Below are 15,315 nucleotides of genomic sequence, written 5' to 3'. Positions count from 1 at the left end.
AGCATTTATTAAAATTTAATTAAATTACGTTTTATAAATGTATTTAACTGAACAAAATATTTTTTAATGAGAATGATATTGAGATTTTATAAATATTAGATTTAATATTTTGTTATAAATAAAGTGAAACGTTAAACTTATTGTTTTTTTACTACTACCCTCAAGCAGGTCTGTGAGCTGGGTTAAAGTTCAACTTGAATCAGGGAAGAATAGTGTGAAAAATTTTCCTTTGCCATTTCACGCAGCAGTGCACGAAATGGGGTATTATCAATTGGAAACATATTTTTGATCTATATTTTGAAGTAAAAATGGACAAATGGACAATACTATCTATTATACATATATAAGCATTAGATTTTTTTGTTCGATGGAGGAATGATAGAAGATTAAAGGTACACATACAAATGGAACACAATCCACAAAAATCAATAAAATGATAAGAAAAGATGAAAAATATTAGTACCACAAAACAGAAATAATTTAGTAATTATATGGGGTTAATATAATAATGATGCTGTGTATAATAATGATAAACAATTTAACATGAACAAATGTGAATTGTACATTCATATAGTACAATTAATGGTAATCATGGTCTGTGATAATTTAAAATATTGACTTCTGAACAAAAAAGTGTAGAAAGTAATGTATTAATTGCATAGACCTTATAATAATGTATAAGGTCTATGATAAATGTCAAAAGATTGCAATACATGACCTGTAAATATGCTAAATGCTAAAATACTTTCTGATCTTTGAATATCGCGCAATTTTTCGTAGCAAATTTATGTTGGCATTGCAACATAAGTGACATTTTAAATTGAACAGTATTTTACGTTTTGCACTTAAGGTTAAAAAATTGTTTGTGTTCTATTTCGTATATTATTTTTCTTTTAGTCTGGTGAAAGGTGATAAATACTTTGATATGTCAGACACTGCAGATGAAGAAGACAGTCGAGAAACTTGTAAATACGGGTCATTATGTTATCAGAAGAATCCTAAGCACCATGAAAAATTTAAGCATCCCTATAAAATTGCTAAAGTAAGAGGTTCTCTCGAGAATGATGATCTGCCAAAAAATAAGAAAGGTAAATATGAAAATAATGCTGAAATTAAAGATAGTACTTCGAGTTTAAACAATGTAAAAGCTCCTGAAACTGAAATTTACAAAGATGTTATAAGAGATAAATTTTTAATCAATATGCCAATCGACTTTTTTGATTTTTGGAACTTCTGTAAAGATTTAAATGCCAGTAATCCATTAAATGCATTACAAGATATTGATTTAGTCTTGGTAGGTCCATATGATGTACTTTTCGGAAAATTCGAGAATGTAAATTTAACAAATGAGGATTACTTAAAACATTGGCGATATTTCTATGATCCTCCAGAATTAGTGACTGTTCTTGCTGATGAAAAAACAGGTTATCATATAGGATATTTCCGAGATGAGCCTTACTCTAATGAGCACATAGTTGCATCAAATAATGGAAAAGATTGTATACTGACTTCTTTAGGTGATAATATATACACTGCAATCAAATCATATATTGAAGAAAAACTCAAAAAATGTAATCCATTTAGTAAGCCCAAAATACAAAAATTTCAAAAAACATTTTTATCTAAATATGAAAGTGAAGCAAATTCTCAAAATAATACAAAAAAACGTCAAAAGAAAATAGTATGTAAAACACTCCATAAATTAGGGTTGGTAGTGCCATTTGATAGAAAGACTGAAGTAGGTTATCGTGAACTTATAGAAAATGATGCAACACTTCATAAAAAATTGAAAGTTTTTTTAGAATCTGATTCACAAAAGGTTATAGATTCTGCCATGGCATCTATACAGCCCATCATTACTGCGGTTAATTTAGCCACTGATGAATGCGACTTTGGAACTGCTATTGAGTTTGGATTAGATCTTTTTTGCATTGGTTCAAAGCATCTACATAATTTGGCTTTATCATTCTTAAGAACAGGATATGATCTGGTTAATAGGAAAGAATTTATTACAATAATTGAAGCTCATGTAAAAGATCGGAGAATTGGAAATAATATGAGTATTTTATAATACATTATATTATGCTTGTTAAAATTTATTGATTAAATGTAAAATCATAAGTTGCATTCTTTGTATTATTTGCAGTTAAATCCAATAAATTTTTGTTTAATCATTTCTGCATTCTTTGGAATAATATATATATATGCTATCTGATCTGCTTTATATTGAATATGTTATAATTGATACAACATTATAAAGCGCCTTATAGTAATTGAATAAAAATAAGTAATAAAATAAAATAGCAATATTTGCATACATAATATTTATTTTTTACATGTTTACACTTTTGACATTTTTTACGCAAATTGATGCTTTAAATTGGCGCTCAATGGTTAATTGAGTAAAAGTGAATAATCGTAATTATTTGTATCAGTACATGGGAATGTTTTTCAACAATCTCCTCTGTTTATGTACTATTTCGCCAACAAGTTACTGTAGTAATCCTTCAGTTCATTCACTATATGTTCTCCTTTTTTACCCAAATTTACGAAAATTCTGGTTGTCGTTCGCTTCTTGATGATCAAATTAAACTGATTTTTTATAAGTTAAATATATATTTTTATCTAGCACAACTTATAGTTTATTGTGTACCATTTTACATAAATGTGTCAAGTTGTGATTACAAAAAATATAATTATAAAATTCTACTATAAAAAATTATATCAATATTTGATAAAAAATTATCGATTTAATCACATTTTGCATATCTATAAAAACAGCTTATAGAAAATAATTTATTAGCTCTTTCAGTTCATATATAACGTTATGGAATACTATTTTATTAATTAAAAATATTTCAAAATTACTATAGTATTTATTTAAAATTCATATATAAAGATTTTTAGCCCCTTAGTAGCACTGGAGATGGATAAAATTTATGCTCTCTTCTTACGTAATTTGGAGGTTTATTATAGAAATAATACCGTCCTGGTTGATTATACACTGGAGCTGGTTGATTGTATATTTGTCTCTTCTCCCGCATAGCATTTTTTGTAAAATCATGTTCATAAATTTCTTCGTCTGCGTGTGTTAGCGTAAAAAATTGCATTAGTGACACAGCCAAAATTAGTGCCAATAATATACTAGCGATCTGAAAAATATATAGAAAAAAAGTTGATTAAAATATTTATTTTCTGAAGATTTTTAATAGATATCCAGATTTGGTGTATTCACCGAAATAATAAATGCTATATCAATAGAATTTTTAATATATCAGGAATGAAAATTAAACTATTATTTTGAGAAGATTCTCAACTATTCTTTGATAAGCATATTTTGATCTGCTTTTAATCTGCACATGTTTACTATAAAAATGTTTCTAAATACCTAAAGCCCCTCACTTTTTTTACTATTACGCAATAAAATAGATTTTTTATTTTAATAAACCCATAAGGGGGCGTCCGTTACGTGATCGACTATTTAAGGATTTTTGGAACCCCCCTCCCCCTTGGTGATACGTAGTGATATTCAAAATACTTTTTATCGATTTATTATTTCTTTAATGATAACTATATGAAATATCATATTAACATTGTAAAAAAAACTACACCATTTCCTTTTTTATCGTTATATTACAAAATCAATATAATTACCTTTCTTATATATATGTAGTTATAAACATGTAGGTCGATCTGAGTTTTAGAATATTTTCTAGAACTTAGATTATATTATACTATTATAAATAATATAATTTGAACAAGATTAAACTATAGGTAATATAATATTTATAAATGTGGAATTTAGAACCAAATAAATAGTGTTATAAATGAAATAAGATATTAAACATCAGTCATGTAAAACCATAAGTGAAATAAAACCCAAACATCTTGAAATTTATATAGGTAATATAATATTTATAAATGTGGAATTTGGAACCAAATAAATAATGTTACAAATGGAATAAGATATTAAACATCAGTCATGTAAAACCATAAGTGAAGTAAAACCCAAACATCTTGAAATTTATCAGTCTATACTATTCAAACGAAAACGGCAAGTGGATAAACTGATGTAAACAAGTATATAACTATAATAAACTAAAGATTATAGTAAAAACTAATATTGACCTACGGTTGTACAAATATTGTTATTGCTTTGATTGGCATTCGGCCTTACAGTCATTTATAATTATTAAAATAAATATAAATCCGTACACAAACGTGGTGTTTGTAGCGTTTTACCTTGAGGCAAATTGACTGAAGTTTTCTATATGAAAAATAATTGAATTGATTTGGTAGTAATTTGTTTGTGAATTTACAATATTGATAAAAATTATTTTCATTTGTCAATTACGAAAAATTCCGTTGAGCAATTTTCTTTTACAACTAGCTGCTAGTGCTAACAGATCAGTCGCAGATTTCTAAATTTTCATGGCAACAAAATTATTATCTGTTAATTGAGAGGAAACTTTTTAAATATTTAAACAGATTTAGATATTTTGGTAACGGCCAAGTGACTTTTTGAAAAAATAATATTAATCAAAGAAGAAATTTCTTCTTCTATTAATAGCTCTACTTATTTAAGCAAAAGGCTGCAAAATATATACTATGCCAATATTTTTCGAAATAATTTTTAAAATTTATATGTGATATGTATAATTTAAAATATATATTTATATATATATTTATTTATTACGGCGGGTCAATAAGGTCACTTATGCACGTATGATTTTCGGATTCTAGGTATCAAAATAAGATACTTTCTCAAGAAAGCATATCTCTAAAATGAATTCTGATGTCCCGTGCATTGCCCCAAAGTTAAGGTTGGGCGGGCCGGCTTTCCAAAGTTAGTGGGGGTCGGACATACATTTGGACGCGATTGGGGCACACTGAATGGGTCAAAATGAAAATTTTCAAATTTTTACCCTTATTTTTAGGTCAATGGACGGGACATCAGAATTCATTTTAGAGGTTTGGTTTCTTCAGCAAAGTATTTTATTTTGATACCTAGTATCCGAAAATCATATATGTCTGGCGACTTTTTTTGACTCATACTAATCGACCGCTATATAGATATATATACATATATCATCAAATGATAAATACGAAGAAATGATTCCACCTTTAAAGGTGGAATCATTTCTTCGTATTTATCATTTGATGATATATGTATATATATCTATATAGCGGTATTATATATTTTAATTGCATTCGTACTGGATTTTTTGTGACGCCTCTAGTGCATGCATCTCTATCAAATGTTTTGTATAATATCGCTGAAAAATATTCTGTTATTAGATTCACTAAGAGTTTCTAGAAATGATTTAATTCTTGTTTAAAAATATTTCTCTATAGTATTTAATACTAATATGCCCGCAAATAGCACCTTTATTTAAAAAAAGAACACTTTCTTTACTTTGGTGTATTTTTTTCTATATAATATTTGATTTTATGGCATTTTTTATTTTTAAAGGAACTAGAGGCGTCACAAAAAATCCAGTACGAATGCAATTAAAATATATAAAGTGATATTTAGCCACCTCGTGAAAAAAAACAACCCCAGATTCATCACAAAGAAAAAATTACACTACCTTATTTTTCAATTTATATTATAACATGATAAACTGCATAGTTAAAGCGTCGAATTTATTTAACGTTTAATCATCAGTTATTAAAAATCTTTACCGGTATAATAAAAATTTAAATCTGTGTCTAAGTATTATTGTCTCATAATTACTCATACCAGACAACCCTGTCTGACTGAGTTATGAAAATAATATATCAATAAAAAAACAGTTATTTGTAATTAAACTAGTACTGTTGTAGTTCATTAATATGAACTGTTTCTGAGATTTTTATGACAACTACATAGCACTTACATTTTGTTTTGCCATATTGATAATAATTCTTCCGGTTATATTCCGATATATTCACATTCACAATTCGCACGCTAATGATAAGATTTGTGTTTATGAATCAATTGAATAGATGACTGGTTGTTTATTAAAGTTATATATATATATATATATATATATATATATATATACATTTATTATGTGCAATTATTCTTTGTTTGAGCGAGTAATATAAAATCCTTTTAGCATTTCTTAGTCAAACTATTTATAGTACTTCTCTTGAAAATTGTGAAACTATTATAGATATTTTCAAGTAAACAATTACTAGTACATGATATTTGTATGTATATATACATATATACAAATGTAAAATTTCCAAACCCATCTAATTAAGCTCCATGCATGAATACTGGCGTCGATTAGTTTTGTTTATTGTTTTCGTTGTTAAAAAAATCAACAACGTGGTCGACAATAATCAATCTTTGTGATTACTGTTTTCTCTAAAGTTTTGCAATTATTTATTTATTTAATTCAAGTTTGAACCACTTCAGTAATAAATATAGCCTCGGTATATAGTTTCAGCTTTGGGTATTTTCTTCAGTGGCGTATGATTTTATCATTGTCCGGAATTGTCAATTTTTTTATATGGACGTACTGCCAAAAATATCAAAACAGTGATTTAATTTAAAATATAATTGAAACTGGTATGACTGACTTAATTGAGTACAATGAACTTATGCCTAAATTATATTTTTCCCATATTTATAAATATATGCATTAATAAATTTAATTTTATTTTTATTAGTTTATATATATAAAGTTGTAAAAATGTTGAAATAATAAAATCATAAAAATATGTTTGTCGATTTCTAAATCTATACTAAAGAAAAACTTATATTCCAATATTGGCATGTAATATATATTATAAAAATAATAAAATGCTAATACATATTTCTATTTGTACTTCTATAAACAATTATTTAGGGTCAAATCTGAATGAATAAGCATTAAACACTATTCATTATAGCTAAAATAAATCATACATCATATCAATAATAAAATAATCAAATTTAGTTCCAATATATATCCCATTTCAGAATGTTTTTCTCAATAATATTATTGTGTACGGCGCATTTTATTGTAGGGATATCTAGTACCATCATTTTGTTTATAATCTCTATCTGAATCTGATGGTCTTTTGTTTGGTCTTCGATTGTTCTGGTAATTATTGCCTCTATCCTGATTATATCCATAATTTCTTGGATTTGTGTAACCTGAATTATATTGATTACCATAGTTTTGATGATGGCTTCCGGAAGAACTTCCAGCATAGGAATTATAATGCCCCCTTCCAGATTGGTTGTAATTGTTTCCTGAATGATTATTTATATAACCTCTATTGCCACCTGCATGAGGATTGGAATAGTTTGGTTGATCTCTAGGTGCATGATGATTTATCATTCTATGACCAGCTTGTCCTAGATATGCACGTGTTTGTGAGGGTGCCATACCAATTTGGGGCCTCCAATTCCTGCTTTCAGCTGCTGAGAGATCAGATGGTTTAAGCACGCGAGGAGGATCGATTGCCCCTTCCAATCTTCGTGCAGGAAAGATGTACCCTTCTTCATAAGTTGGATCTCTATATCTAACAACATAAAGAGTGTTATCAGTTAATGGTTTTAGACCCTGAACGGGTGAAGGCAAAATGCCACCTTCTGAGACACAATCTTCAGCCAAAAGCACTTTTCCACTCATCCCTTGCATCACAATATTGTATTCAGAATCAGAATCTAACTTATTATGATAAAGACCTCGTATAAAACCATAATCAGAATTGTCTTTATTAATGTATAACCGATCATCACCACGTACATTTCTCTTTATTTCTGCCTGTGATAACTTTGAATAATATGGTTTGAGGGCTTCAAATAGCCGCTCTTCGTCCACAAATGGTAGCAATGCAACACCTTGCCAAGCAAACTTTTTGCCATTTAAATCAATTTTGAAGTCGACTGGATAAAAATCAATAATCGGTGAATAGGGATCACTCATTAAAATAGCCCATGGCTCTGGTACATGAATACTTGAAGCAGCTGGAAACACACTCATTAGCTGTTCTAATGGCTTAAAAGGTTTTGTGCCAGTTTCGAATTCAGTTGACAGACCATCTATGTTAATGAAATCAGATGCAAAAGGCGCATAGTGATAAGGAAAATACCATTTCCAAGAAGCACAACCTTGGTAATAATACCTCAGTACCCAACATAATCCTCGTACATACTGAAGTGCAACATTGTTTCGAAACTCTAAATCATCAGGACCCACATCAAACTTTGATTCATAATATCTGTCCTTAAATCCATCCTCCCACAATCTGACTTCATCATTCGGTTCTGATTCATCATCATCTTCCTTATCTTTACTTTGCTGAGGTTGCTTGCCATCCAGATGTATCATACTTTCAAGAGGCGCATTTGTTGTAGAAGATTTATTTTGAGAAAGCATTCCAGCCACTCTCATATCATAAGCCACTTTCCGAGCATTATGAACTGTATGACCAGAATCCTTACCTACAGCCATTGGCTGCATAGGAGTATTATTTAACAAGTTAAAATTCGGTCTATTATGATTAAATTGATTTCTTTCACGTTGCTTACGGGCTTTGTCGCGAGCCTTGAAATTCAGCTCAGTTTGTTGTCTTTTCTTGAAGATTTCATCTTCAGCCAATCCTAAATCATGTAGAATCATTTGAACCCTACTTAAGTTGACATCTCCTGAATCTGTTATAAAACCTCCAGTTTTATAAACACATTTTTTATAGAGATTTACTAACCTATCTATAGCATTTTCTCTAATTTCTAAACTAGGCAAATGTGGTAGAAAATCATTGCCAACAAAAAAGCACATAAAGACCCAGTCATCAATAGCTCTTTCAAAATCATATTTAAAAGGTAAGTTTGGCATTTCCAATTCTTTCTGTAAATATTCTCTTAAAATATTCAATCTAACAAATATGAACTGTGGTTCTGCAGAAAATTTTGGTTGATCAGAAGATATGTCTTGTACTTCTAGGCCAGTGCAATCTTTCATCTCATGACCTATTTGACCACATATATCACATGGGCGAGCTTGATTTGGTTTAAATTCCTCTCTGATTATGGTGAAGTTTGGTTCATGTGTTGCAAGTCCCAACATTATTAAGTCGGCATCTGCACCACAAAGAACATGACTGGTATTAGGATCATGATCAGGTTGAGCTCTTTGTTTTCGAATAAAATCCATTATTTTATGCTCTCCCTCCCCTGGAGAATTGGCATCTGACAAGATGACTTTAATACCTTTCCACCCTGGATCACTTTGAAATCTTGAATGAATATAGTAATGCAGGCATTTGCTCAGACGATCCATGAATGGAGTGCCAGGTGTGATACAATTTGAATCAAAATGTTCTTCTTTAGGTTTCTCTGGTGGTAAGGCTGCTCCCCTACTTCTCAATTCATCTTTAATACGCTTCATTTCCATCATCTTCTCTGTTGTTTCTTTGGAAGCTCGAAAACGACGGGATCGTTGTTGATTCATTTTAGCCCTAGGTGCTACACCATCAATCGCCATGTATAATAATTTTCTAGGTCTCACTATGCCAAATAACCTATCAATGCATTCAAAAATAGCAACCATCATTTCATCTTCATTTTTTGGTGCTGGTTTATTTTCAGGATGTGTACAAGGATGAATAATCCCATTCATGTCAAGGTATAAATTGTCAAATTCAACACCGTTTGGATTTGGCAACGAACTATTTGCGGGTGTAATTTTGCCCTGGTCATCAACATGCTTTTCTTCAACACATTCTACTATAACGCTAGGATATTTTCGGCTTAGCCAACGAAAGAATGCTGGTACACCCATTGTTATATAAAAATGTAAACTTCCTTTAAAAAATATTACGTGGAAGTCCTACTATTTATTCAGTTTTATATCATATATGCTAAAAAAATTAAATATTGGTTATAATTAGTTAATCATTATTTTATACAATTATATCAACTTACTACTACAATACTCACTACATATTAGTTATGTAACTTTGTGTAAATAGTTCTTGATCTCTGTTTACCAATTTTTTTATATATTTGGGTTATTTTAAAACATTATTAAAATAAAATGCTAGCGTCTTCAAATGAAGATCAAGTGTTGACAGTTGACAGTGAAAGGCAATATGCCATAGATAAGAATTCTGGTTGATATCATCGTTACCAACACTCGCGGTGTAATGCCCTTGAATGACCTAGTCCTATCGGCTGTTGGCCGAAATGTTTCAAAGTTTCAAATAACTAATGATTTATGTTATTAATTAGCAAAAATTGTAACTTGTATTATTTTTTGTTTTATAGAAAATTTTGAACTTGAACTCATGAATTTGTTTTAACAAGAACTTAACAAAAATATTTGAAAATTTTTAGCATTATAATTATTAAAACGTTGATTGTCACATTCTCTCTATCTCTAGTGCATTATTTTCATCGAAATGAAAAAAAATGTTTACAATCAATAAAATATTATTTTATTTCTAAGAGATAACTTTGTAGTTGGCGTCCTAGAAAAGAACGCAATCTACGTGTTATCTCGTAGTCAACTCGTAGTCGGCAGTCAACGTGTTAAATTTAATTGGTCGCTTTCTAAATTCTAATTTTTTTATTTTTAGATTAAACAAAGTTAAAAGAAATACAGCATATACAGCATATTATTAAAATTAAGAAATTATTATATTATATTATGCTTGCCATGTTGGATGCCATTATTCTTGCTATAACCGATTTCCTCCCATGCAGAAAGAGTGCTTTGAGATTGTGTGAACCAGTGAATCATTCATCTTTGCAAAATCCGATTTAAAAAAAAACAGATAATTGATTAAAAATTGCCTACTTGTCCAACTATTTATCTGCCTATCTGTACATCTGTTTACTTGTCTAATTGTAAGTAACCAGCTTAGGGCTTAACTGCCTATCAGTTTATCAGTGAGTCTACCAGCCTATCTGCCTACATATATTCTTTTGTACTTTTTACCTGATTACCTGTTTACCTTACCTTAATCTAATTTTATTGCTGTTTACTTTTCTTCTTTTCTACCTGCCCACCCATATACCTGTGTCTGTACCTATCTGTCTATACCAATAATTCTATTGCTGGACCTGCCTTCGAAAAGTGATCATTTCATCAACACAGGTAAAAAATTAATATATTCAATATTGTAATATATATATTACAAATTAATTACGTAATATTTTTGTAATTATTTCGTAATATCTGATTACGTAATGTAGATTACATATTTCTTACACTAAAATTACGTAATATTACGTAACTGGTTTAGTGACGTGGGTATATATATATATATAAATATGAAAATAATTTTTGATTCATTCAAATCAGATGCTCGAGTGGAACTGTGTTTGCTAAAAACTAATCTGCACGTCTCGCCATCGACACGAGTCGAATGTTTTTTGAATCAATCTAATCGGATTGCCCGTTTTTGCAAAAACTGAATTTTCATTTTCGGCTTCATCTGCTTTTTCTAATAACTAATTTGCACGTCTCCCCATATATAGGAATCAAATGCTTTTTGAATCATTCAATTTGGTTGATCCGTACGCACGAACTTGTGGACGTTAAATTGTGTTCATACATACCACGCATTCATTTTATCTTTGTAAGCTATGCCAAAATGTTCAGAAACCTTTGAAAAGTAAAATCTATGTCGATTTTTTGCGATTACTACAACTTAAATTGACCCTACCTTTGGAAAGGTAAGAATATTTTCACGTTTTATACGTTTCGACACTTAATGTATGTCATCACTCACAGTAAATGCAATTTTTTAAATATTTTTCATTACTCCTAAAAAAAATTATTGCGTAAATCATTTCCCTAGTTAAGCTCATAATTTTAGTATTTTGGATAATAGAAATCATATGAATCACCTTGGTCATATTTTGTTTCTAACATAAATAAACATAGCTTGACAGTTAATTTCACGTGTAATTTGTAGGTTATGGTCATAAAATAAAAACCATAGATAACAATAACATAAGTACATATAATATAGATGTCATTTTGAAATTTTTAGTGATTTTTTTTATTAAATTTTTTGTCGATATTCCATTCTTGAATGAATGTGGTAAAATAACCAATGAAATCTAAACTATAATGTTAATTAAAAATTTCTTCTTTTATTACAAATTTAAAAAAAAAACAAATTTTGGATAATTATCTTTTTCTTATCCATATATTTTTTTATAGAAATTTTATTATTAGCTTTCAGAAATACGACAAGATTTTAATATGTTTACGCACACATTCATAATTTTGTTATATACTTGAAACTGCATAAGATTATTCTTCATTTTTTAATGCCTTTTACCATTTTATACTTATTTATCTATGCATTTTATAAGTTTTTATTAATTTGAAAATCATTCAGTTTTTATCCTATCTCTATCTCTCTATCTATTTTCGATTTAGTGCTATTATTTTTGATAGTACTACGTGCTGTATCATCCATGCATTCTTGCTTTGACGCTAGATCTGTGGTGTTCAAGATGAGATGTCAATCAATAATAAACATTGTCATTAAAATAAAAAATAACATCAAATAATTAAAGTTATTTGATATTTTAAGCTAAAAAAATGTTTTACAGAACATAAATATTTGTTAACAACTATTCTTTTATCATTATTAAAATGTCGAATGATGCCAATAAATCAAAAGAAACAGATGCAGATGCTGATTGCAGTGTAAATAAAAAAGACCCTAACTCGATTGCATCTGATAATGCAAGGTAAATGTTTATTACTAAGAAGATATGTTTTGATTTTAAATATTAAATGTTATAACATTTTATAGGTTTAAATCTGACACACAAAATGTGAATAACTCTGGTGGATTAAATGAAGATCAAGCATCGATAAGTAGGAATAAACAACCATCAGGTATTTTATGATGATACATATTTGTAGCTATATGTTGTTTAAAGTTAGTAAATTGACTTTTTAATTTGAGATTGAGCGCAGACTCTGTTGTTTAAGAAAACCCAATTATGATTTATAATAACTCTTTAATCTTTTGTTCAAACTTATTTTTAATGGTATTTTGTTGTATTATTTTATTGACTTCGAAGTATAAACTAAGAAGTGAAAAAGTAATTCAACAGATATTTTATAAGTCAGCTAAATGATCAATTTAGATTCTCTCATATTTTGGTAAATCAGAATGCTTTATTATTTGCTTGCATTTATAAAATTAATAGAAATAAAATTAATGAATAGTCATGCATTAAATTATGGTTTTACTTAATAAATAGATATATAATTATTATTTTGAAGGCTCAGGTTCATACTAATTTTTTTCACAATAACTGCATAAAAATATCTAGTTGTATATTGTCAATGAATAACAATACATTTGAGTGTAGATTCTTATTAAAAGTGCTTAGTATGCAATAATTATATATAAATATATATATATTCATATATATATATATATATATATATATATATATATATATATATATATATATATATTGAAATGCTACATCGATACTAATCTACTACACTAAGGTCATGCTCGCTTATTGAAAATTTATTATTTAAATCATTTTATTTTTAATAATTCTAGGTAACGAGTTGTTCAAACTATTAATTCAATTTTAATTGTAAATGACTAAAATATTACTAATGAAAATTTTAAAATACAACATCAGCTTTACACATATTGCTTTGAAAGTTAAACACTTCATCTATTGTCATGTTGTCTAAATCTGTGCGACAAACACTTTAACATTAATAATAATACATATGTGAAAATAATTATACTTTTATCACATTTGAGTGAGGTTACATAAAAAATTAAATAATGGAAGGTAACTAATTCCCAAGTATTGCAAATAAATAGTATCTTCACAAACTTTTTCGTTTTTTTATTTGAAGACAGAATATTATTATTTAAAAATTACTTTAATAATCGAACTTAAATCAATTAGAAATAGTTTTTTAATTAAAAAAAAAGCAAGAGAATTTTTTAATATTAAACATACTGCTTAATGTTTGTAAACTTGATTATTAAGGCTTTGCCGTTTCTTTGTAATTAGCACATAGATGCAAATCCAGTTTGGAATTTTGAAATAAAAACTTCAAAAGATTTCAGTTCGGAAACGTGTTGGTTATTTAGTACAAATTGGCTAGACCGTTTTTCGTAATTGTTCAACATGTACAGTAGTAAATATTTTTCTTTCGTATTTAAAAAGTAGATAAGCAAGTTACATTGAACTTAATAAATGAATCTAAACTGATATTGTGATATTTTGTTTTTAGTAAATGGTTATTTATTCTGATAAATTTTATTGAACTTTTCATTATTATGACTATCTGCTTATACACTCAAATATCTAAAATCTTTATTTTCTTTCCTTTACGCTAACTTTAAAAAAAAAAATCCGTATGCCATTGATGATGCAATATTAATTATTTATTTATATTTTGTAGGTAACGGCAACCAAAGATGTAGTAACGGTCTTGATAAAATATTTAGCGATTCATCTGTATTCAAAACATTTGGAATAGATAATAAACTCAATATTGAGTATTTTCCCCATACTTCAGTCATTAGATCTACTAATGATACGATTTCGAAGTTATCACAAATATCGAATAATAAATTGAATTCGCGGCCAAATAATGAAATAAAATCTGGTGCGTCAGATGTATCACTTGAAAAGTTTAAAGAATCTAAAGATTTTGTATATTATAAAAATGTGTCGTTACCAAATGAGTCAAGACATAATAAAAATGATGCCAACAATACAAAATACTTCAATATGTTTTCAACATCAAACAAAAATGAAGCAATAAAAAGTATAAATTTTAATGCCTATGAACAATTTGGAAACAATAATGCAACGTCTTCCTTCGATGTCACACTAAATTCTTTTAAAAGTAAACCTGCAACCATTAAAGAAGCATGTGATTTTGATCGACGAAGTTCAGCTACTAGTCCCATATCTGATATGAAAGGTTCCAAAATGACACCCAGACCATTAAAAAAAGCTTGGTTGTATCGGCATACGGGTGAGGATGAATTGGAAAATGCTAAGTTTGATGACATGGCTCAAAATGGCATTAATAGCTTTGACAAGACTTTGACAAAAAATTGTACGGACTCTAGTTTAACAACTAATTTGAACTCAAATTTCTACTTTACAAATCTAGGAACTGAGAAGCTAAATGGTATTATCAAAAACAATATTCTACAAAAAAATTGTAATACGTTGATGAAAAATAATGATAAAACATATGCACGTAAATTGTTTGAAGACAGAGCTGCCAAACAAGGAATAAAAAAATATAGTAACATTAGACGAAGCTTCAACGGATCTTTTAAATAAGGCAAAAAATATTGTTATTA

The 15,315-nt window shown here is 28.3% G+C and overlaps 3 protein-coding genes across 4 annotated transcripts; 2 read left to right on the top strand and 1 right to left on the bottom strand.

Annotated features, from left to right (window-relative positions):
* Positions 1-846: 846 nt before the first annotated feature.
* Positions 847-2,071, top strand: LOC113385195 (histone PARylation factor 1). Of its 2 annotated transcripts, XM_026623017.1 has the most exons (2): positions 847-1,088; positions 1,290-2,071. In XM_026623017.1, exons 1-2 carry the CDS (start codon positions 926-928, stop codon positions 2,069-2,071), a joined length of 945 nt encoding a protein of 314 aa, XP_026478802.1. In that variant the 5' UTR covers positions 847-925. The 2 variants fall into 2 exon arrangements, with proteins under 2 accessions (XP_026478802.1, XP_026478801.1); XM_026623016.1 differs by having other exon boundaries at positions 847-2,071.
* Positions 2,072-6,824: 4,753 nt separating this feature from the next.
* On the bottom strand, positions 6,825-10,038 carry LOC113385033 (5'-3' exoribonuclease 2 homolog). The gene is made up of 2 exons (XM_026622835.1): positions 9,923-10,038; positions 6,825-9,843 (listed from the first exon to the last, which is right to left on the bottom strand). The coding sequence occupies exon 2, from the start codon at positions 9,762-9,764 to the stop codon at positions 6,972-6,974; it is 2,793 nt and encodes a 930-aa protein (XP_026478620.1). The 5' UTR covers positions 9,765-9,843; positions 9,923-10,038; the 3' UTR covers positions 6,825-6,971.
* A 2,458-nt stretch (positions 10,039-12,496) lies between these two features.
* On the top strand, positions 12,497-15,295 carry LOC113385760 (hybrid signal transduction histidine kinase L-like). The gene is made up of 3 exons (XM_026623597.1): positions 12,497-12,694; positions 12,760-12,845; positions 14,397-15,295. The coding sequence occupies exons 1-3, from the start codon at positions 12,597-12,599 to the stop codon at positions 15,293-15,295; spliced, it is 1,083 nt and encodes a 360-aa protein (XP_026479382.1). The 5' UTR covers positions 12,497-12,596.
* Positions 15,296-15,315: the final 20 nt, after the last annotated feature.

The sequence above is a fragment of the Ctenocephalides felis genome, unplaced genomic scaffold (assembly GCF_003426905.1).
Source record: "Ctenocephalides felis isolate EL2017-DRISC unplaced genomic scaffold, ASM342690v1 CF-g0.4_SCAFFOLD_03571, whole genome shotgun sequence".
Taxonomy (NCBI): domain Eukaryota; kingdom Metazoa; phylum Arthropoda; class Insecta; order Siphonaptera; family Pulicidae; genus Ctenocephalides; species Ctenocephalides felis.
Note: the sequence above shows the minus strand (reverse complement) of the source record. Positions and strands in the feature narration are given on the sequence as shown.

Bases quoted from the DNA above. Each gene is read 5' to 3' on its own strand.
- LOC113385195 (XM_026623016.1), top strand. From the start codon at position 926: ATGTCAGACACTGCAGATGAAGAAGACAGTCGAGAAACTTGTAAATAC.
- LOC113385033 (XM_026622835.1), bottom strand. From the start codon at position 9,764: ATGGGTGTACCAGCATTCTTTCGTTGGCTAAGCCGAAAATATCCTAGC.
- LOC113385760 (XM_026623597.1), top strand. From the start codon at position 12,597: ATGTCGAATGATGCCAATAAATCAAAAGAAACAGATGCAGATGCTGAT. The intron at 12,695-12,759 runs GTAAATGTTTAT...AACATTTTATAG, and splicing joins ATTGCATCTGATAATGCAAG to GTTTAAATCTGACACACAAA. The intron at 12,846-14,396 runs GTATTTTATGAT...TATATTTTGTAG, and splicing joins TAGGAATAAACAACCATCAG to GTAACGGCAACCAAAGATGT.